This window comes from Sturnus vulgaris, chromosome 9, assembly GCF_052056855.1.
Source record: "Sturnus vulgaris isolate bStuVul1 chromosome 9, bStuVul1.hap1, whole genome shotgun sequence".
Lineage (NCBI taxonomy): Eukaryota > Metazoa > Chordata > Aves > Passeriformes > Sturnidae > Sturnus > Sturnus vulgaris.
In genome coordinates, this window is record NC_142251.1 from 11,991,992 (window position 1) to 12,017,515 (window position 25,524).

The window sequence follows — 25,524 nt, forward strand, 5'->3', positions numbered from 1 at the left end:
AGCTAAAAGTAGGTGCTCATTGCTTAATGCTAATTCATTCTCACAATACGCAGGTTTTGTGGGGGAGAAAAAAAAAAAAAAAAAAAAGAGTACAAGTATCAAATTTTGCAAACTTGGGGCATGTTTATAAAGACAAGTCGAGCAATATCAGAGGAGCTTCTATTGATGCTTCAAACCAGTCAAAAGAGAACATTGGTCCTCACTGAGCAAATGCTTGATCCAATTTGAAGTGTGTATGTGTTGTCCTTAAGAACCAAGGCTGGAAATCTTGAATCCATTCCCTCCTAATTGCATGGGAAATATTTCCAAGAGTGGTTAAAAACCACACAGGTTATTAATTATCACTCTATGTCTGGAAACCCATGACTGAATTTCACAGGAATCTCAAAGAAGAAAATCCAAATCCTCCCATGCCGCCACATCACACACCCAGTTTAAATACTGCTACCAGTACATGCTGGAATGATACTTTCAGCTGGATAAAGCAGCTTTGTTCATTTGTCACAAATGAAAGTTTATCCACAGTGCCTGATTTTTAAGTAGACCAATTCAATATCACCTGCCAGTGGTGCTGTAAGTCAGGAAAATCAGTAGGAAGATGTTTTTAAATCAAAGAATTAACCCAGCAATGTGCCAGGATAGCAATTCTATTATTTAGTGGCCACAATCAGTCTTTATAGACAAATTAATTTTACATTTAATACTACTGTTCCTTCCTGCATATATTCAAACTAAACAATGTATTTGTTTTATGTGTATTGTTGCACTTTTCAACAAGTACCTTCTAAAAACCCCATAATACACATAGTTTAAGTCCCAATATTTCTACACCTACAGTATATATTTCTATTTTTTCAGTTCATGAGTCACATAATGTACTATCCAGTTATAATTCCTCATGAGACTGCTTAGTTCAGTACACGAATCTGTCAAAGTTGCATGCTCTCTGCCTGTTCTCTGCCCAAAACCATCCTCAGACCTTCTACCTTACCCCTTCATTTCAAGATCCAGTTCTGATTTTTTGACCCTTTACTCCAGTCTATCAAGGGAGGTAAACACACAGAATTACAGAAATCTTGTTTCTAAGGTACTTTAAGAGACCATCTGGTTCAGCCTCCTCAACAGGAGGCCAGGTCAGCCCCAGCTTTGTCCAGCTGAATCTTCACAATTCCACAACCTCTCTGTGCTAACTCACCCTTCTTTGCAAACATTTCTCCTCATGCACAACCTGAACCTCCCAAGCCACAACCTACTGGCTGCCAATGCCTCTTGCTACCACAAGAAGAGTTCACCTTAAACACCTCTGTGACTGCATTCCAAACTGCCTTTTAAGGACAAGCAAGGCCAAATCTCTCAACCACCTCTCTCACAGGGTGTGTGCCCTCTGCCCTGACCATCTTGGCAACCCTTCTCAAAATCTTTATTGAAGGAGAAAGCCAAATGCCAGACAGTGTTTCAGGTAGGGCTTCAGCAGCATCAAAGAGAAATGAGAACATTAAATGATAATGCTCAATCTGCTGATCAGACTTCTCAGGCAGCTCAGCAGGCAGCTTGTCTTATTGATGGTGATGGCACTGGTGCCCATCACCACTCCAGGTCCTTTACAGCAGGGCTGCTGATCCACCTGTCAGATCCCAGCCTCTATGGATAGGATGTTACAAAGGAAGGCACCAACTGTACTTCTATCTACAAGTGCATAAAAAAGCATGTACTGGTACCAGATTTTCTTGAAACATGCTATAACGCAGGTACTCGGAAAATTAATCATAAAAATTACAGTTCTGGGCTTTTGAGAAATGGTTTACTGTGCAATCATGTCTCTCCTGAATACTAGATGTTGCTTTTGATCTTTTTTGCAACAACATGATCAGTAACACATTTCCATAATGCAGACAACCAAGATACACCAACAACTGCAGAACACTATACTACAAAATTTAATCAACTGTTTTCCCCTTTTTCACCAGCACTGTTCTTCTCTGTAGCCAACTCTAAGGGTCCTAAGAGTGCCCACAGCAGACAGAATCGAGTAGCATTCCAGTCAGCCAGCAGTAAATGCTTTATTCTCCTGTCAATGCGTGTACTTATGTAACAATATATTGCTAACCACTTTAGAAGGGCTTTGCTTCATAGAAAGCTGCATAGAATGTATGCAGCTCTTAAGCTTTTTATCAGTCTTATCTCTGGGACCATGATTTTCTTTTATTTATAGATGACTTGTGCACTACCTTTGTCTGCATTCTGGTTTGTTTGTTCTTGTTAATGGCAGATGAAACCTCCAGTTCAAATACAAACACTTAGACATTAAATTCTCTGAGGCCAAGGTACTGCAGGTTACTGAATCTGCTGATGTTGAACAAAGAATCTATTAATGTTTGATCCCTTAAAGCAGTCATCCTTTTTCTTCATATTATATTTTATGGTTTGTCTTTCCATAGTATTAGAACCAAAATTGCCTCCTCACCACCACAGACTACTGTATACTAACCAGAGTGTTCTATATGAAGTTCAGTGACTTTACAAACTTCATAGCCCTTAAGCCAATACAATTTAAGTGGTCCCAGGAACAAAAGCAGAAGCAGCAAATCATACTTATCCTGGGTCAAGCACATGGCATGCCACTTGCCAGCCTCCTAATAGGCACACAAATTTGGGCACTCCCCTGCCTATTCAGTCAGGCCACAAGGTCTGAGGCCTGAGGGACAGAAACAGGGACTTTATGTCCTTGTGTTCAGTTCAGTGCTGTACTAATTCCAGTATCTGTCAGCTATACCTACACAAGACATATATCTGGATTTGCAAGTTATTCCTAGCTGCAAAGCCAAGCAATAGGCTGGAAAAGCCAAACTTCTAATATTCACAGGTGGCTTCTAATCCAAATACTTGAAACAAAATCTGGCATCTCAGACACCTGCCAAGTGCAGATTTCTCATTACCTCAGCCCTCCTTGCTGGGAAGGGACAGGTGCAGTGGCTCAGAGTGTGCCACAGGCTATCAGCACCCTTTGTCTCTGCAGTCCCCAGGGACAAGGCTAGAGCAGGAACACAAACAGCTCTGAGGGCTACAGGCATGTCCCTCCCCCTTCTTTCTTCTCAGTTACCTTAAATTCTCTGTACAGATTTATTTGTCTTTTTGCAAGAGTAAAGAGATAAAACCATTTTAATAGGGAAAAGCTTATTTACAAAGTTTGCTTTTATTTACATATCAATTCTGCAGCATGGTAAATGCCAAGCAATGTTTAAGCAATCATCAAAGACCTTCTTTATAATGCAATAAAGCAAAAGCTACTTCTATGAAATGTAAGTTCCTAAAAAATTAATTAGCACATTTTTCAACAACACCTATATGGGTTGGACCTAGCTGCAAGTAAAAACATGTTAGTTGAATTATTACACTAACAAAAATGTGTCATGAAGACTAATATTAAATAGTTATTTTTGAAAATGGGACTTCAACTTTTAAAATTAAACCTTTAATATTCAGTCATGCCCAAACTTAAGCTGACCATGACTTTCTAAGACTGTCTTATGAAAGTGGAGTACATACAACAAATGGGTTCACCTGGCTTTACTTTCAAAAATAAAACAGAAAAAATAGCAAGTTCACTCTTTTGTCAGAGGATTGTTCCATGTTATTTCTTTTTAAACAAATGCAAGGGCTTACACAAAAATTATTTATAACTTCAACTAAGATTGGAGGCCTAGTATTTTTTAACCTAATAATCTCAGCCTTTATCTCATTCTTGTGGTAGGTTCTTCCATTATTTATAAGCAATTTTCTGCAAACCTTTATATTCTACAGAACATTGCATCAGTAAATCTGAATGTTTAGTCTACATTATCAGTAACATAACAGATAACAGCAGCAAGAGGCTGTGTAAAGCAGAAAAGATCACAATACCTATCTCTCAGTTTTTAGAATTTCAGCCTTTCAGGGCACCTTATATAAAAGAACAAACTCTCCAGTGCTTTTACAAGGTCTTTCACAATCCCAAACATAGATATGGGTGGCTGTATGTGTAGGCATGTATGCATAAAAGGCAACTTTGAAACGAAGGCAAAAATTAAAAGCTCATTTAGCAGAGATAATGAAGCCAGATTTCTCTTCTGACACCTTCAAATGGAATAAGTAACAGTTAGAGAAACAATGGAACAACTCCAATTACACAGTAATATGCTTAAGAAAAAATTCCAAATTAAGAGAAACACAAAACAGGCAAGAGCTGAAAGATTTCATTCTGAAGAATTTTACATGCTACATTATCAAATATATGAAGTCTAGTAAAGAATTTACATTCTGTCTTGTACCTTTTAACTTCATGTTTTACATGTTTTATGGAAAACAACTTCCTTTTTAAATCACCCATTTCCTCCCATATTTTCATGAATGTTCAATGTACCTGTTAAGAAAACTGAGTACTTTAAATGGGAACACAATGGTGTAAGGTGTATAAATTTCTGGTAGATGCTCATTGCTCAGCTACAGTGGATCCTCACTCATGAGTGGGACTCTCACACACTACTACAATATAAGTAACCAAAACTATTGGCACTGGATTTTTGTACAGCAGGAATATTGAAGTATTTTAATAGACACACCACATGGCCCTTCTAATTGCATCACCATATAGTTCTACTCTGGCTTTGGACTTAATAATAGCCAAAAGTGCATGATGGCAATTAAGTAAGCTGGTGCTCTGCCCAAGGAAACTAAGAAAAAAAAATGTATTTCTGCATTTTAAGACTAATATCTCTATTGCAGTTTTTCTATGTGTACTCTCTAGAGGCTATACAGTACAACAGAATCTGACTGCAGAACAGAGTTTGTGTTGACTGTTTGTGGTTATTGCATGTATTCTTTATGGCTGCTGGTCAACTGAGATTTCATGGGCATAAGCTTTTTATACTTTAATGTCCTATTTCCTAGAAAAAGAAACCCATCAAAAAAAACCCACAAAAACCCCCAATGAAAACACCAACCCCAAACCCCACTTCTGCTGCATTTGTCAACACTCAGACAAATGCAGCAAACACACCCATCCCAACTGATGAATACCTAAGTCACTCTGAAATGAAAAGTTTCCATTTCAGTAAATGTACTGCACAGTAATACACTGAACCTTCACTAGAGAGCTGCTCAGTGACTGCAGTTACTGCCTTATTACAGAGTCCCGGGCTGCAAGGCGATGATGCAGTATTTACTGATGCACTGTGTTCACAGAGGGAGCAGGCCTGGCACAAGGCACCGAGGGGAAGCAGCAGCAGCAGCAGCAGAGTGTGGCTGTGTCGGGCTGACTGCTGAGCAGCCCCCAGCACTCACTGCAGCCCCTGCCCTTTAGCACAGGCACGGCTCTGCTGCCCTCGGGCAGCGCTGCAGCGCCGCTGCATTCCCACAAGAGCTGCCTGCAGTCTACAGGGAAGCCATATAAACTCTGCTAAAATACCATTACTGACAAGAAAACGAGAGTGCTGATGGCTCTCCACAGGTAGAAATTCCTGGGGTCTTCCACTTATCTCAAGAACGTGTGGTTTCTTGTTATTCAAAAACTTTTGAATACTCATCTTCTGGCTGTAAAAATATGTTGACCATGTATGGGCCACTGCATCTTCAGTAAAACCACCACTGCACAAATGGAGAGCAAAGGATATTGAAAGGACTGAATTTAAGACAATGGCATAGCCAAGCACAACACGAACTGGTAAGGTTATATTATAGTCACCTCAGGAGTACAATGAAAAAGTACAATGAAGGTCTGGAGTTTTGTTTTGTGGTTGTTTGTTTATTTCTAAATAAAACATAATAGAACTACTGATCTCTTTGACATACACATTAACCCTTACAGACCAACCACATACATGATATATCAAAACTATTTTCTACTGAAACCTTATTCAATCCACTGTAAAATGACAGTACCTTACTGTACATTACTGTTTGAAATCTTCTCCCTGAACAAACAAATATGTACAAACTGTATGTACACAGCAGAGTTATGAAGGTAAGCAAACTCAAAGTGAAACACAGGATAAACTGCAACAAGAGAGATCCTGAGAGGGAATACTCCAAACAGATGCCACGTCTGGAAATGCCTCAGTCAACTCGTAGGAGGGCTGCTTTGTGGAAAAGACCAGGCTAAGACAGCATTAAATATTAAATTTTAGTAACTATTGTACAAAACCAAAAATGAAAAAAACCCAAACAAACAACCAAATAATGTATTTTATATTGGTGAAAGACACCCTTTCCTCAAGTTTATTCATCTGGAGGGAAGTATTTTGCAAGGTAGTTTATTTACTTGCACCACCTAGTGGGGTTTAGTTTCATCTACCAAAATAGTCAGAGGTCAGTCAATGTGCTCCTACCTCATGACATTAGTGACAGACAGCATTTTCTCACAATATAATATTTCAAGCCTCCACAACCCACTAATTGCACTATACTGCTAAGTTTCCACACATCCATAAAAACACAGCACAAAAAATGCAAGACAGAAATATCTATTGTGCTTGTATTAAGTTCTGCAGGAACTTAACAGAGATGTCACAGAAAACTGTTTCATACAGTGGTGTTTATGAGTTTCGAATTCAAAGTACATGTCAACAGTACCTTGCCAGAGCATACCATACATAAACTCCAGGGTCTGAACAGATTGTTAAGTGGTAACAAGGCCACACACTGAGATTTGGAAGATTTCTGCAGGACTTTTGAATGAAACCCCCAGCAGAGGCAGGCACAGAGTGCAAAGGGTTCTGCCTGCAGGAATGGGGGCTCACAGGCAGCAGTAACCACTTGTGACACAGTCCATTTGCAGCAGAACAAACACCACCACTGCCTCTGTCCTGGCTCCAGGCTGTTCCACCATAGTTTGTGCTCATTACCTGACTGCTTTATAACCCATTGCCCCAGCACAGAACTACTACATGAAGTCCAGCCACACTGGAAAAGTTTATCAGGTGAAACGCCAACTTGATAATAGACAACAATAAATTAAATATTGCCATGTAAGGCTTGTATTGAAACACTAAACTGACCTTGTCCAGAATGTATCCTTTTCCTAGTTATTCCTAAGGAAGAACTCCCATACTGGAGTAAGAAGTCTGTTGCATTTGATCTGGAGCAGAAGTCGTGCTATAGAGGTACTACAGAATGTTTTTAGATGAGGCAACTAAACAAGAGATCATTGTCAAAGTGTCTCTAAATCTTCCACGTGAATTTTGCAGAGAAAGGAACCTAAGCTTTTACAGAAATTCACACCACCTCTTTCTTACAAAATTCATTATTTCATGATTTCAACCTAATCAGTTTCAGTTCTCACTTCCATACAGACGTGTATTTGTAACTCTGAAAACAGCAGAGGAGAAAAAACGCTCTAGCCACTTTACAGAACTCATCGCAAATGTTTCATTTGGATGCATGGGAAGACTTTGGGTAATGATGCAAGACTTTTTACCCTTCTATAAACTTCCATATGAGACCAGAGGAGAGGAAGATACTTTTGTTTTGCAGTGGTTTATAAAATAACCAAAATCTGTTTGCTCAGAAACAATGCCTTTTTTTCCAAAAGAAACAGATGCCAGTAACAACTGCTCCGACATGCACGCAAAGCCCCAGGCTACAGCTCTGTCTAGGACAGTTAAGAACCATCTCCTACTACACACAGAATCAACTTCTAACAACGGGAGAGGATAACACAGCAACACAGTCCTTTGAAGAGAAGGCAAGAATTGAATCAGACTGTATTATAAAGAAAGGATTCAGTGTTTATTGTTTCCTTTCTCATACTCAAACTTTTAGATTGTTTTAGTCCTCATATGAAGTAGTTTTTCAGGACAGAATACTATAGTGATTTTTTCCTTAGTTTTCTTATTTGGTTAAGGTTCCAATATGGGCCATTTTGTTCTATGAGGACTAAGATCAAATTTAAGACAACAGCTACACAGGAATTAGGAAACAAAAGATGCATGTCATTTTATTCCATGTACATTTGATGCTCACCCACATAAATCTAATTCTGCACAGCTGTGAAGCAATATATGGGCAAAACACAAGACTTCTTACCCAATACCAACGCACTGCAGAATGCTGACTCCATTCAAAAAGACAAAAAAGACAAAAGAAGTATGAAAGCTCAGCCTTTAAGTAAATTACTGATATCAGAATATAGATTCAGATACAAAGGTACAGGTGACAGACTGTACCCATTATTTTAAGTAAAGGTGCTATGAATAGGCAGCTCACAACCCTAAACTTATAAATGTAGCTGCTTCCTGAAATGTTTATGTCCATGAATTCTAAAGCTGCCTTTGCCACTCCAGTCCTGAAGGGCAGTGCTGTGTGATCAGTTGACCCCATGAAGAACTCACAGTAGTGCCACTGTGGGACCACATTTATTAGTAGGACTTTTGGTCATGTTTATATCATAAAGAACATTTTAAGAGCCCACTCTTCTGCACAGATTAACACTGCAGTTGCTCAGAAAACTATCTGCAGAGAAAAAAGAAAGCAAAAAAAACCCCAACAAACAAGAACTCATAAAACTTTCAATAATTTTTAACCAAATTCATAAAAGTATGTCCTTAATAGAGTCTAATGGGGACTAAACACTAAAACTTTATCAACAGTCGTCCTGTTTTTAAATAAAGACAAGCTGCTGCTTATCAGGGATTTCTAAGATAAAAGATGAGCAGTAATCATATTTGCCTTAAATTTCGTTTTTATTTTTAATGTTTTATGAAATGGCCCTCATATTTTCTGTTACATTTCTGCTCTTTTTACTCAGCTATTTTCTAAAGCACTGGTGGTTGCTATGGTAACTTTGGCTTTCTCCCCTCAATGTTCATGCAGGTTTTCATCAAACCCAATGACTTTTTTTTTAATCTTATCTGCTCTGTAACAATAGTGCTTTGACTAAGGTGCTGGATACTGTACCAGATGAGAATCCTGGTATTTCACAACAGCAAATGAAAAAATGGTAAGTTTTGCTAAATTCTGAAAACTAGCAATTAAAGTGGGAGTTTTTAGGGGGCTGGTTTGTTTGTTTTTAAATGTCTGAGTACATTTCTTTTTTCCTTTTAATATTCATATTATGCAGGTGAGAGAGAAAGCTAATTTTTAAAAATAGCAATGCTTGAGGAACAGAAGACCTTGTGTGGAAACTTTTTGAAAGAAAAGTAATCACTGCTGTTTCACACAGTAAGACTAAGCAGAACACCACTAAACTAAATGAGCACTGTGTAATTCACTGCATTTCCACTATGGATTAACACTGGCCCAAATGTACCTGTCACAGAAAAAAACATTTGCAGTCACTTTAATAGAGTATTTCTTAAGATCAGCACAAGTCTGTTACCAAGCTGATGTATAAGCTACAAGAAACAAACTGCATATGCCAACAAACAGATGACATATATGCAAAGGTTTGAGCCATTTCCAAACACTCTTCCCTAAGATTCTAGTTAAAATCTATTTTTCCAAGAATATACAAGTTTAGGGCTAAATTTTTCAATGCGGATTTGGTCTTAAAGGTTTGCTTTTCCTTTATAAATTCAAAGGAGATGCACTCTTGATATTTTCTACAGGACAAGGTTATCTTTTTCTGCTCCAGATAGTAAGAATCTCTCAGGAGAACTTACCATCTTGTGTATTACTCATCAAAAGTAATACACACAGCCATTCAATCAGACTGAGCTGATTAAATGACACAAAATTAAATAAAAATACAGGACTGAACATTCAAAAAAAAAATCCACACCAAATTTGGGGAATAAAGAGATTAACTACTTCACTCACTAAATGAGGTCCAAAAGTAGCATTACTGGACAAAAGTTTAATCCAAGATAATTGCCTGAACCTGGCCCCCGACTTTGTAATGTTTACAGGCAGGGCTGTGCTGGAGACAGTTTGATCCAGTTCAGCAGAGTGGGCTATTGAAATAACCCTTGCTAGAATTAATTACCTTTAACGGTGCCATTTTCTTAAGCAGTATCAAAAACATGAGCAAAAAGAAAAAGGCTTTACAAGCTAAGACAATTACTGTTTCATAGAATTCAACTCCAAAAATGATTTTGTATTGCTTTCTCTGGGGATGGGTTGCATTCAATACCCGTTTGCCTCAATAACAATTCATCTTTTTGTCTTTTACTATGGTTATGGAAATTTGCCTTAATTTCAGGTTTTATAATCACAAGCACATTATGTTTTTTGACTTGAGTAGATGATTAACATGCATATTCCTGTTATTTCTGATTATATTGATTTCCTGACTCCCTCCTCTCCTATTAACATTTTTCAATTCAGTATGTAAGTAGCATACTTAAAAATTACACTTCTATTTTACAAGGACAGGTGAAAATAAATAATCTACAATTTGCTTCACTTCATTTCAGCAATTTTGTTTCTTTTCAAATTTCTGGTGAAGTTAGCTTTATTATATAATTATTCTTTTTACAATTCTAATTAAATTCAACAAAATAATCTGATTAGTAGATAAGCACAGTAGGCATAAAATGCATTAATACATTAATTATTCCCCATTTCAATTTATGTTACCCTAGTTTTACTGAGACTTCTGTTTGTTACCATGTGCAGGTTGCATATTCATTTGGCACATTAAAGATGGTTGGATTTCCTCAGTGGGTGGGATCTCCTTTCCAATGATATCTGTATCAGCCACAATTTCTACAGCTTTCTCTTATGCTCACAGCAAGATACAGGCAACAGCCACATAGCAATTAGGTCTCTTCCATAGCTGCTTTTTATGATATAATTACCAAGATGTAAAATGAGCTTCCCCTCCCCCCACTTTTTCTTTCCAGTTTCAATGTATCTCATAAAGGACTTAATTTTACATCCAGAGAAAGCAGAAAGAAACAGTTAGAAACCAGGTAGAAACAATTACCTAGGCTAGCTAAAAACTCAGCTAAGTACCTCATGGCTGACGTACTACCATAAATAAATATCCCATCAAACTATTACTAATCACTATAATTCTAAGACCTCTTTTGCATCTATTATTTTCATCCATAAAACTTACATAAATGTACACAAAATTCAACGCAGTGATAATGATAATCTTTTAAGAACTGCACTGTTATTTTAAATGTTTTGTATTTACTATTATCTGAATCTAACAACAGTCATAATATGGCACAGAATTAACAACTGGCTCATGCAAACTCTCCCACAGTGTTAAAGAAATAATTATGTTTGTACAAAATCTCAATAGTGCAATATAATAAGAATTTTGTGATAAGAATGGGATCCCTCTGTTTGTAGAATATGTACAGTTACATACAAAAACTACATCTTTTTCTCCCACACTCCACCACCAACTGGAAATGTGTCCTCATCCATGACCTTTCCACAGCTTCCAGTTGCTGGAAGCATCCCCAAGAAAGACAACTGGAGAAGCTCTTTTCATGACACAGCTGCTCATTAGTAACTGAACAGACACATCACATCAATACAACAATTATTACTATAAAATATTTAGAGTGACACTGATGTAAACCATCTTTGAATCTATGGCATGAGAAGTCTTCCTGCCACAGCTAGCTAATATTTTCTCTTGTCCTTCCTAAATTACTTTATAAACCCACAGATTAAAAAACAGCCTAATATTTTTCAGTAGTGCCATTAGATTTGCAAATCACATTGAAATATTCTGATTTAAGGCCAATTTTCTATCTAACCACATTTTTTGTGTGCAGACACAGTTTCCAGTTTTAAAACATTACAGCAGAGTTTTACAGATATGTCATATATTTTTATGGAGACATTCGTAAAAGCTCCTAAGCATCTAATAAGATAGAAGCCAGCTCAGAATATTTTGTAATAAAGTACCTGTTAATAAAAACTGTATCAGAGGGAAACCACACACAAAGGAAAAAGGAACTAGGGCACTCTCTCTGACAGCTGAGGAAGAAACAGAGGTTACGTCCTCTATGGCTGAGATTTAGAGCAGTTTCACTTAGTGGCTGTTCTGCTCCAATTCCCCAGTTAAAATTTAGACCTACAGCAAGAAGTCTTCATTCCTATTTTATTCTAGCAGGAAGTCATGGTTCAGACTCTTAAGTAACCAAGAGAAAAAAAAATACTAGCCAGTGGGGAACTGTGAAGCTTAAATATTATGTTACAGTTAAATTGAGATAAACCTAGGAGTAACTACAGGGTTCACTATATTCTCCCAAAATAAAGAGCTATAAATTGTTAACTATTCAGAGGTGTAACTTTTGTCCTACTATTTCAAACACAAAACTACTACTGAAATTTTAGAGCATATCTATGATAATATTTCTCACTTGCAGATAACACAGGACCAGGAATCATCTAGGAATACAAGTAACCCTTTCTGATTTTTATCTCACTCAAATTATTCAATACAATTGTAATATTATATGCACCTGTCAATTTTAAATAACTACTGTGGAACAAGAAGAAAAACATACTCTTATCTACTCCTTTCACAGTTTACACTTAGCTATCTTTCTCATTGCATAGAAGATCTAACCATTCCTATCCTTCAGAGTGCTGTGCTGCATGAAAGAAAATTCAGATGGATAATCTGCAAGCCAGATTTGGCCCCAGTTTTGGAAAGCTTCTGCCAGCAGAACAGTGGCCCCAGACTGCAGTTCCAGGAACATATTGGCACCAAGCAGCCCCAGCCTCCTGTCCCTCTGAGAGCCCAGATGGGGTCTGAGCAAACTGCAGAGAGTGGTGCTGTCCAGCAGGAGAGCCCAGGCACAGATCAGCTCTGCACCCCCATGCCATGGTGCCCTCAGTGAGCAGCACACACACCAGCAGGGAATCCCCTCCCAGCCAGGGCGTGACCAGAGCATCAGGGAACAGCTCCGGTGCAGCCACGGAATCTGGGAGATGCATTTCAGCGGCTGCTCTGACAGCCAGCTTGGCTTTCCTAAGCACCATAAATGCACCCAGCTTTGGCTTAAGAACATTCAGTGTTGAGGACAGCAAAGCCACTTTCAGTAATGGTTAACTTGATGAGGGTACTCAGATTCCTGATGTTAAATGTGAATTCAAACGTTTTTCAGAATAAGTACAAGTGGTAACCCACTTCTACAAAGTACCCTTCTACACATTCTGAAGCTGTATGAATCCAGGCATCTGTCATTTATCACTGACTGCTGAAAACCCAATAATCTAATGAACATTTTTTAAATAGAGATACGAAACATAAAAAAGAGTGAAAACATAACATCAATTTAAAGATTATCATCTGTTGAAGATTAATCTGAAAGATTAGCAAAGCTTTTCCTTATCCTTCAATCAGTGTCTAAAATTATACCAATACATTACCAGTACTATTTAGTCTCTTCCTCTACATCTGGTCCCTCCAGAACTGATTTTTTGGTATGCTTTTCACATAGCAGTTACACGGAGAATTACACAGAAAATACCACTTTAAAACTAAAAATTCAGCAACAGAAGTCGCAGGAGGAAGGTGCAACATTTTTAATTGTTTCAGTTTCTGATAAACCATTCCCTTAGTAGAGGAGTAAACTGGTACATCAGCTACATTTCAGCAACTTTTTTTAACCAGTACGATGAAAAATTTTAAATGGCTATCATATAATTCAAGGAATTTATGCTAAAGCAACTGTGAATACCAAATGCTCAACAATTATTCTTCCCTTCCCTACAGGAAAGGAGATTCCAGCCTCCCTTGTGGTCTCGCCTTCTCTTGGGAACTACTGGACTGCACTACTCTTGTCTCAACACGGGGCTGGGGAGGGAAGAAGCCACCTTCTCCCTCTCCAAACCTGCTTCTAAATTCTCATTCCTGCCTGTCACCAAAATGCTTTTCAAGTAATGCAGTGCTCTCACTAATTTCATGTGGTATGTACAAAGTGAAAGGGGAATTCCCTAAACAATCTCATGGTTTCAATCTATATATTTTGGGAGCCCACTGATTTGAACCATTTCTGCACCCTTAAGAAACATAAATATATTTTGGTTACATTAAAAAATAGTAATTTCAGTTTGCAATAAATTCTGGTGCTACATTACAGAATATGAACACATCTTCACACTTATACACAGAGTAGCAACTCCCAGTTCACTTTGTGAAAGAGAAATACTGCCTGTCTTTATGCTCCAAATTAGCTCTGATCTCTAGGCAGATGACGGAGGGTTTCAACCTTTACAGTTCTTTTTCAACATCACATACACTTGTGCCCAATTTAACTGGCAGAGCAGAGGTGGGTAAAAGCTGAACATCCACAGTTGCCACCCCAGGAATCTCCAAATAGTAATCTGGAGCCAAATGAATTAAGTTTACTAGGATTCAAAAGATACAACATATCTGACCCCTGAAAAGGTAATCCTCCAGCTCCCTATGTATCCTGCTTTCATCCTTTTGTTTTTCTTGGTCCACTTCAAAGGATACAAAAGACTTTATTGTGCTTCATTACTTCTTGTTTGTTTCTCCTAGTATTTACCAATAACAAACCCTTTTTGCAATCAAGTCTTCTGCCTGCAAAAATGCTGAATAAATCCCATTTTGCAGTAAATTCTTTGTCTGCTGTATTACTGTCTTTTTCTGAAAGATCAATCTCACAACAAAGATAATATTTTGCCGTCCTACAAATTTTATAAAATAATCTTAACAGTAGCTTGGACACTTTGGTAGATGTACTCAGCATCTGTTTCTATAGATTTCTGATACTCTTGACCAAACACATAAAACAATCTCATTTTGTAAAGTAATATTAAACAGTGCTCAGCAAGCCATCTTTAAATCCAGTGCTTTATGTGATCAGAATCGCCTTTTGTAATCACCTCTAGTTTTCTTTCCATGCTTTGATGCAACTGTGGCTTTCTTGCTCCCCTGATATCAGAAATTCACACTGGTCTATTCAAAGACCCAGCTGGATGGAAAAGAGATGCCTGGCAATAACGGAATACCTTTTTTTTTGGAGTTCAGCTCTTCTTTCACAACTTACATTGCACTTCTTTGCTAGAGATCTAGGTCTCAGAATGCCCACTGTGCAGCATAACTTCTCTGAGTGTAGTAGAGCCTTCAGAAACAAGCATCAGGGACACATCTCAATCTTCCAGACCATCATGCAGCTCAGCAAAACCAACAACAGGCCTTCATTTCAGTGATAAATGTAACAGCTCTATGATGAGAGCTTTGGGCCAGCAACCACCTGACTTGAGCAAGGTCCCTCCTACTGGGAGGGCTGGAAGATGCAGACAGAGATCAGTTTATGGTCTTTTAACCATTGTTATATAAACATGTTGTGAAGGCAGACTGCCCCTTTCCCTGCACAGCTTTGGGCAAGACATGAATTTTCAGTGGCAGAAATCTCTGACCATCCAGGTCATCCCTCAGGCGCTCAAAAACATCAAGTGCAAGATTCTTCACAATATGGAAGCAGGTAAAGACTAAAAGCATTTGCATATGGCTTAATACTATGTTTTTAAAAAGCAGTAATGCTGTTTGAACCTTGGAAACTTAGTAGTTATGTACCCAGATTAATTTCTAGGAATGTCAATGTGAACTTGGCCTCCAAGTTCCAAAGACCTAAGAGTCCCCACAATCACTGCTTCCAGATGCCTGCTTCCCTTCACCCCTGTTTTTTTTCACTCTGCTAGAAATCACACAAGCAGGGTATTCCAACAAACATCAATGGCAGTTCTGGTACTTCTGACATGAACAAATAATAGTAACACAGTTTTATTGAAATTCCCATGTTATCTCACAGTGCTGAAAACATGCCAAAATTACATGAAAATATTTCCTAGTCAGACTCATGCCAAATACCACATCTGTTTTCATGGTCTTCTTCAGCAGCAACACAGAACACACAGCTACAGAAATACTGCTAGGAACAGACATTAATTTTTATTTAGCACCTGGGCAGCAAAGCAAGAAGATCAAGCCAGGACCTCCATATAAATAGCACTAGAAAGAATAACAGGCACTTCAGGAGACTGCAATTATAAAGCAGTCTGCTCAACTGCAAAAATAATAGCAAGTAAAGATCACACAGGGAGGAGAGATGAAGAAGGAATAATGAAACAAAGTATGAATTTTACATAGGAAAGGTATAAAAAGGAATGGATAAAGGAAAACAAAATAAAAACCCTATATCAAATATCCTGTGATAGCTAGACATTCTCAAGCTACATGATATTAAAACCTACTAGATATACTTAAGCCCTCCCATTAAATCTGTCAGGCAACAATTTTAGACTGCCTAAACTATATGTGCCCAAGTCAACTGGCATATCCAAGTCACTTGTGAAGAATGTAAAGGTACTGAACTTGATTCAAAAGCTGAATCCAATAAAATATTGCCATTGACTTGCATGTGCTTTATGGTACCTCTACCAACCAAGAGGTTTCTCTGTCTATTAAAATTATACATAGAAATAACTAACCATATATAGGTTCAAAAAAGCAGTGTTGTACTGAAAATGTGAAATGATAGAAGCAGAACCTAGTACCAACAGTTGAAGGTTTCTCATAGAAAAAATGCAGAAGGCCACACAAAACAAAAATTTGGAGGAAGAGGGGGGAAAAATCATCAAAGAAAATCTGAGTAAAGAGTATAGTTTTGAAACAAAACTTTATTATTATTATTATTATTATTATTATTATTATTATTATTATTATTATTATTATTAAAAAAATATTATCAAAAAAACCCCAAAATCTGTCAAAATGCATGGTCAAAAATCCTTTCAAGACAACAAAAATAAATTGTTCAAAGCTGCTTTTTAAAATACTTTGCTAAACAGGGACTGTAATTACCAAGCATAGCACTTTAGTGTATTTAAAGCCTACCCAACACAATTTATAGCTGCAGCTCCTTTTGCTACTGTCAGTCATCCTTATTTATTTTATACCAACATTATACTAGTGAGATTGTGCCCTCCTATGTAATTTTTCCTTCTATAGTCTTCATACTAATTTCAGTTGTATTACCTTGAAAAGTTCTTTTACACTGGCAGGTATAGGAGTGTGTGCACATGCCTATGTATATATTCACCTATCTTAATGCAAGTGAAGAAACCCCAAATATATTTACAAAACACTTTAGGAAATCCAGTAATAATATTTAACAGCAAGTATTGGTTCACCCATCTTCTTTAATTACTTGTAGGCTATTATAAAGCACATGGATTGCAAGATCCAAACTTACCACTAAAACAGAATAAACTTGTAAGACATTAGAGGAAAATACAGTATGTGTGTAACTGATTAGTGTTCTTCATGGGAAAAATTATGAAACCCATCTGAGGATGTTTGTGGACCTAGAAGTAACAGCTTCTTAATCCCACTGGCAATTAATTCTGATGAGTAGAGATCTGCTAAATTCTCAAGGTTTTTTCCTACTTTTACATAACTCTGAAACTGAAACACTTTACATCTCTACCAGGTTGTAGCTCAGTAAGAAAAGTGGAAAATAAGACAAAAACCTCCCATTATCCCGTCGAATTTCCACCAAACAAGGACCAGGTTGAACTCCCTGTTTCCACCCATGTCTGATTCCTAAGGGATCCCGCAGAGTGGGGCGTGGGGCGGGCACGGCGGGGTCTCGGCCCCGGTCATAGCCCCAGTCACAGCTCCAGTCCCAGCCCGGTCACTGTCCCAGCCCCAGCCCCGATCCCCGGTCACTGTCCCAGCCCTGGTCCTGGTCTCTGTCCCAGCCCTGGTCCCGGCCACTGTCTCGGTCCCGGTCCCGGTCCCAGCCCCGCCCGCGGCGCTCCCGCTCCGGCGCGCTGGCGCCACCTGCCGGCCGCGGGCCCGCCCGGCGCTGCCCGCCCCGCGGAGCGCGGGACCCCGGCAGGAACCGGGACCCTGAGCTGGCAGAATCGGTCCTAAAAGTGACTTAGGAAATGTCAAAGAACTACAGACTGAACGGGCATCTCGGAACAAACCCAGACACCCTTCTTTTAAGAAAAGCCCACTGAGCTGAGCAGCATCTACTTGTCAGATAAACAAATTACCTATTGGTTCATAAAGGCTTCAGGATCACACAACAGCAGCTTTAATTATTAAGCACATCAAATTGAAAATAGCTGGTGGAAAAGAAGAAAGGACAGGAAAGAGACACCAACACACACACAGAAGATAGACTAAGAGAACATTAGCTAGTAATATTCTGCAAATGAACCAATTACTCATAATTAGCCTGTTACACAAGCATCCCTCCTAACACAAGTGACCAATCTATTTGTTTTTAGGAAAACAGTCACTGGCAGTAGTACCACAATTCTTCACAACAGAGGTATTAAATACAATGCCTAATTCTCAAAAGCAATGAAACCAGGATGATTTTATATGATGCTGCCTTTAATTCACTTCTTACTGCCCTCAAGGGAAATATTCATCCCAATTTTTACCAACACCTTCTGCTGACACAGGTCTTTTCCTCATGACAAGAACTGAAAAGGAGAAAGTGTTCCAACTGGCCAGAGAGTTACAGTGCAAGTTTAAAAGACACACTCCTAATTTATTAGATGTTCTAAAACCTGCAAGTCTCCTCCTCCAAAGAAGCAAGATTTCTCCTACTCCCTAATGCTGACTTTTTGCACTTGCATGGGGATTTAGACAAAACATAACCACCTGAAGCCTCAGAACCCCTAGACTGTCAGATTTTCTGCTAAAATTGGCAGCTACACATCCTGTCAGGACTGAGGCAGCTGCAGAACAAGCCCTTTGAAGTGAACACAGCTTAGAGTGAAACAGCTCAGAAAAAAGGAAATAGCAGAGGAACCTTCTCTTTATTTTTTAAAGCCTTTACTCGCAAATATTCACCTACCACTACGTGGATAGAAAGCAAGCCTCTTCTCTTGGTTAATTAGTAGTTGTTCTCTGTATGAGTTCAGCCCAAGCCAGAGGAAACTTCAAAGGCCTCACTCGTCAAATGTCACGGCATGAGCTCCACGAGAAGCTGCCAGTTCTGATCTGGTTGCACAGCTATGGCTCATGCTGGGCTTGGGAGAGGATCTGTACAAGCAAGTAATTGCTAAGCAATTGTGTAACAAAAGAACAAACTTCTGTTTGAAAGATTTGGCAAAATCACAGCAGTGAGCAAGATGAGAACTTGAACAGTCTGCCAGCAGTACAATCCTGACACATGTTCATGCCTCACACGACAGCGTCTTCTTTACCCACAATCTGTGTAATCAGTGGTTTACCTCTGCTGTTCATTGGGCTTTTAACGTCCTTATCTGCACGTGTGACACCTGCAGCTTTTAAACAAACAAATCAGATCTAACCCAGACTACTTAAGACTGTGTCAGAGTTGAGGCCTGGATTTCATTTTCTCCTTATGCTCTGTAACACAAACATCCTGTAGCATTCTACTGCCACCAGTATGTAAAAGAAGAAAAAAGGTAATCAAGCTAACATTGAGGGAAGAATAAAACAGAGGACATGATTCATAAAGGAATGAAGCCTCAAGACTTCATCAAATATTAAATCAATAACATCTTCACACTCAGTAACCAATGTAATACAAATTTTGATGTACTGGTAGTCTATACTTGTGATCTATCAGATACCTGTTGGTCAATAAATCCTACAAACTCTCAAGGGCCTAAGTTCAATTCTCTATTACTTCCTTCTGCTTCATCAGGGCTTTTAAAACAATGTTGGGTATGAACAAGATTAGTCACAACTATTTTGGAAGGATTATTTCACTGTTAATAAGCTTGGTTTAGTTCTCTCCCAATGAAATAAAAAAGAATAAATCAGGCTGTGATAGCCTCATCCTTCCCCAGCTGTTTTACCTGAGAGTGTCAACAGCCATTGTATTCCCAAAAAGCACAGAATGGATTAACTGACACTGAGAGGGTTAAGAATAAGCACTCACATTCTTTCATTCAGGAGTCATTCTTACATTATTTTGGGACAATCAGTTGTAGCACCTATTCAAAAATCACGTAATTCGTGTTCTGCCTTCTCGACACCCACAGAAATAGTTGTGTGTAACGTTCATAACAATCTTTTTAAAAAATCAGAGTAACTAGTTCTTGTAGATCAGATGCTCCAAAACTGCATTTTTAAAAAGCATTAACAGTTTCATTTAATAAATTCACTTCAAGCTGTAATTCTTAAATTTGTTGTAGCTATACAGAGCTGTCATTCCAAGAGGTACTGACCTCAGAATTCTGCTTAAGGAATTTATTAAGCACTGCATATCACTGTCCGTTAGAGCTATACTACAAGTTTTCAGTATTTTTTTAACAAATTCCATACTTTCTCCTTCATTAAAAACATATTGCCTATAAACTCTAACAAGACACTGAGAACTTAAGTACTTTTTTATAAAATTGTATAAAGAACTATGAAACCAGCCATTAAACCAGCATGTCCCCTTCTCTTCCAATTTCAGACTTAAGTGAAATTGCCATGATAATATAATACAGCTTTCATTATATATCAGAACATTTCACAAGGATAATATTCCTCTCTGTGCATGAGTGCCCCTTTCTCAGCATGCTTCCATGTGTGTAGTCCAGTAGTGTCAGGCATCAAAAATCTCTCCAGTACTGACACCAAACTAACACACACACAAATAAAAGCTGAAAATTCCAGCCAGTCATTTCCTGTTTTAGAATGGTAAAGTCCTTCAAAATCTGTTTCTCTTTTCAATTGTCCACAAATTAGAAAGCCACACAGGTAAGTTTTCATCATGGTTTTTGACTAGTAAAATGTCTGTTACTCACCAAGAGCTTTCTCATTCTTCAGTGAAAAAACAAATTTAGTGTCACTAAGTACTGTTCTATACTAAGGAATCACAAAACTAGTTTAAGATTTATATGGTATGTACTAATGCATATGATCCAGATAGAAACACAGTACGAAAGTAAAATATGAAATACACTAAACCTTGTAGGAGATTTATAATGACAAGGACCAGAGTTACTGTTGTCTTTAAAATACATAAAACTGCTATCCACTGGCTTAAGCAATAGTAAACAACAAGGCAGACAAGAATTTACATAAATTTATGTCTTAAAAAGTATTTACTCCCTGATATACCACAATATTTAAACCCTTTGTTCCCCCCTCCTATGGGGCAGTATCATCAAGAATAAGACACAACAGAAATGGAAGTACAATGCTAAATAAACCCTACAGAACAAGCACATCTTCCTTTACATCTTCCCAATAGGTGGCAACAGAATCCCAAAAATACAAAGAAGTTTATACTTCTTTCTTCATCCACAAAGTAATAGAAGCCTTGTTACAACTTCAATCAATGAACTTGCACCAGTAATTTTAATCAAATGAATCACTGTATCTCAGGAACAGAAATTCTCAGGACAGAATAATGTCAAAGGCCAGAGAATTCAGAGAACTGAAACAAAGCATTTATTAAAAAGCAAATTGTTACTGAACATCTAACTTAGTGGCTTATACTCAGAGCTTTTCTGGGGAGATGAAACTACCACAAGCAGGAATTACAGTAACAAAATTTTTGAGCACTAAAGAAGAAATGTTAGGGAAGAAAGAAAATTCTAAATTACTTCTGTTGTTATTGACATCACACCTCGGTCTTAAGCAGCATTTTTTTACAGGGGTGAGGAAAAGGAGTGGGCACTTTTAAACAAAGTCTTCAGCTGACAACTTTATCACAGTCCGAGGTCCATATTAACTCCCTGACTCCTTGTAAGAAACGACGGGAGGTCAGAGTTCTTTTTCCTTGGCAGTTACACAACTACTTTGTTTCTGTGGCACAAGGCTATGGAGATCAGGTCTAAACAATGACTACTTACTTGCTTTCAAACCCAGCCACGTCCCTGTCCAAGGAAAGCGCCTCTGTGGTGATCTCCACCTTCCTGACGCTGCCGAAGAAATCCGTGATCAGAACGTTCTGAGGGTCTCGCTGGAACAGGTCGGTGCGGTGCCCAGGGGTGGAAACACACAGGCTTTTTGGGCAGACCTGAAACTGGAAACCAAGGTGGACAATCACATCCTGTCCCTCATTCAACAGTCTCTACATACACCATCCAAAATGAAACTACTATTAGAAAGAACGATAAATGATGCATATAACTTGCAGTAATTTCAGTACAATCTTCATAGCTGAAAAAAATGGTTGAAAAAATGCATTAAAATGTATAAACATCTTGATTAACCATTTCTGAAAACCTTTTTCCTTACAATAAAGCCATTGGAGTTTAAAAATGCTCCTGTGAAAGCCAACAATCAATTACATCTAACTGATAAATGCACAAATACATTGTTGAATATAGATGCAGGAATGCTGCTATAACCCTCCAGAAGTCACAAGTGGGCATAAATTCTTCATATTTACCAAAGGGAGGCATGTACAATTAAACAAGCTTTGATAAGTAGCTATGTTGAAGGCTTCATAAAGAAGCAAAAATTTACACTTTCATAGGAAAAAAAAGAAAATATCCATCAGTCTGGTTTCAAATTTATGGCCTACAAATTAATGCATAGGATCACCAGATATCAAAAGTGCTTTATTTTCATTAAGTTCACAGACATCTTGTGACACGCAGAAACTAGCTAATACCTCATTATTTATTTTACCCATGTATTTTGTCTACATATCAGATCCCCTATATCTCTCACATGCTGCAACACCTGAAAGACGAAAGCAGCACTAACAAAAGCAGAAGGAACAGTGACAGATTTGTTGCAACATTTAGAACACCTGGCAATACAGGATGCCTATTAAGTAACAAGTTTGTTATGTACCCAGCAGACACTCAGGGCAATACAAATGCATGTTGGACACGAAGCCTTTTTGCACAACTCCTACCACACTTGCCACTAGACACATCACCTGGTAACAGTGCAGGTTATGTGAGTCCTTCACATTCCAGCCACACAGAACATTTTACACAGGAGATTAAACATACAGGACTAAGAATGTCACACGGGCACTCATCTTCCTTAATCTTAAGTTTTCCAAGTGATTTTCACAAACAGGTCCATCAACCATAGGATCTAGATCTCATACACCTAAAATACACCATGAGGCAGCTTTCACAAGGCTGCATCCTTATGACAAAACCACAGGTCCCTATCAGCTCAGTGCAAATACAAGTTGAATTATCCCAGATTACGACTGACAAATAACTGAGTTTCAGGCCATACTTCCCAGCAGAAATACTCTGCTCAGCCTGACACAAAATGCACAGGCTTTTGTTACTCATTCTCTTTGGACAACAGAGTCCTACATTACAAAAAGTTTCCCAGAGAGGAAATAATCTATCTGGCTAAGTTAAGTACATTTTTTCCTATATTAATTTTTCCAAATGCTTTTAATTTTTTTTTCAAACATCCCCCAACTTTGTTATCTTATCTTTTATAACAACAATTTAACTCTTTTATGACAAATGACACCTCATTTAGAAATTTATCTGAATCTTATTTTAAAAGTTAAAATGTATGACATTTCAATGTAGTCTTTATTTTCAGGGAATTGTGATCAAACCTAAAGTCAGTCATTTGCACAGCTTTATGCTATCCCTTAGCAACACAGATGGAGCAGGTGGGGAGTAGGTGGAGTGGATTATGAAAAACGATGTATCATTCTTTGCAGGAATGCAATATCCAAATCTTAGGTGGATGTGAAGAGAAGCTGTTTCAAGAGTGATTAGAGAAAAGTAAAGAGGTAACAGGATAGAAGTAGTTTAACAAATACACAGTACTTCGAAAAGAGAAGACATTTGACATATCAGAAAATCAAAAACCTAAAGATCATTTAATTTTAAAGCTAGGTTGTGAGTAACGTAAGTTACCTTGATCTTGGAAAGCATTAATTTAAATTAAAAAAATAAGAGCTGGATAGAGTACCTCATTGCCAGAGTACCTCCTGCAATTGTTGGCAAAAAACCCCCAGGCTTATATCCTTATCACGGACTAACCATATGTCACTGTGGAACTCTTAGATGAAGCTTTGAAAAGCACTGACTCAAAGTCAAGTGGTTGCATTTCCTAAAATGGTGCAGATTATGACTCAGTACCTGATCACACAATGGTCTGGGTTGGAAGAGACCTTAAAGATCATCTAGTTCCATTCTCCTGCCAAGGGCAGGGACATCTGCTAGGCCTTGAAGTCCCATCCAACCTGGCCTTGAACAAATGATCACAAATCATGATGTATTTGTGTCCCTTCTCTTGCACTCCCCGAGCATCAATCAGCAGATCCATGGATGATACAATGACTTACATGATGTTAGGAATTTACCAGTATGGGTAACTTCCTTCAGCTCTTCCTGAATATTTGGCATAAGTAAAAACACTGTTAGGTATCTTCTCCAAAGAGCTCAAAAAGTAAACTACCTGGCCAGCTAACAAATTTCCACACTCTTCAAAACAATCAGATTAACATCCTGCTGGCCAGACCACCTATACCACTTCCCAAAGAGTGTCTTGCACAGCAGAAAGCACTGTTCCTTTTTATGACCTTTTACTACTTAAACGAATTAATTTTCTGGTTTACAGCGACATTTGAATGAACAAGCTAGACAAAGATACTTAGTCTTATTAATACTTAATAAAGAACTTGCATATTTTTCTTTATCAAGATTTATTTTAGTTACCTGCATCCCATAATTAGAAAGTATTAAATTATAGGGCAGAATTTCATTCCCATAGAGTCTTAGCTACTGAATCAATTCTGTATCAACATAAAATCTGCCAAGTGTGGGTTGTTTAGAGAGAATTTTAGCACACATGTAGCAGTCAGGCTAACACCATCCTCTGTAGACAGAGAGTGGCATAAAACTTTTGAGCAGCTGCTCCTTTTACAGAAATGAATCTATGACAATGTGTTCTGTAAGTGCTGGCTCTGAGATTACTGATGTGGCACAGCAGGATTTACAGCTACAAGCCACTGAAGTATAACCCATGACTACAAAGAAACTAGCATTAGAGCAAGTATAAAGGGTTAATAGAGCAAATAAAACATGGTTACATTTTATGTCATCTCACCAGTGCATACATCTCACTGCTAGAGAGGCATTTTCATAAATTTTGTCATATGTTACCTGGTTGGCTTTTTCTTTTTCTTCTGCTTCATACCTGAAATCTACAATGTTTGGCTCAGCTATACTTAAAGTCCAAACACTGATGGATTTGTACCTATCTTGCTCTGGAATCCAAGCAGATATACAGATAAATTAGTCTCTGCAGGCATTTGTGAGTGCACTGTTAGAATTTTACTGTTTAATCACCTTTGGAAAACAACATCAATGCCTGCTTTTCCACATCTGCAAATTGTCTACTATCCTGGTTTTGGAAGCTTCCTGCTAAAATATTTCACATGCAAATGCTTCATTCTATTGATATGAATATTTAATGAATACTTTATTCTCTTTTCAGTGAAAAATACAAAATATAGCTAATTTTGTTTATTTTTTTCTGGAGTCAGCAAAGCACTTTCAAATGAGGACAATCCTTGAAGTGTTACACAACTACATTTAACAATGGCAGAAAAACCTCCCTCCAAAGCTGCTTCCGAGAGAAACAGCAGGAGCATAAAAAGCATTTGAAGAACCCTACAG

At 38.1% G+C, this 25,524-nt stretch overlaps 1 protein-coding gene across 2 annotated transcripts in view; it reads right to left on the bottom strand.

Annotated features, from left to right (window-relative positions):
• PIGK (phosphatidylinositol glycan anchor biosynthesis class K) overlaps positions 1–25,524 on the bottom strand; it is a 62,476-nt gene that overhangs the window by 28,327 nt on the left and 8,625 nt on the right. For both annotated transcript variants that reach the window (XM_088169820.1, XM_014872153.2), the window contains exon 9: positions 21,757–21,929. In XM_088169820.1, coding sequence (XP_088025946.1) covers positions 21,757–21,929 — 173 coding nt within the window. The remainder of the gene's footprint in view (positions 1–21,756; positions 21,930–25,524) is intronic.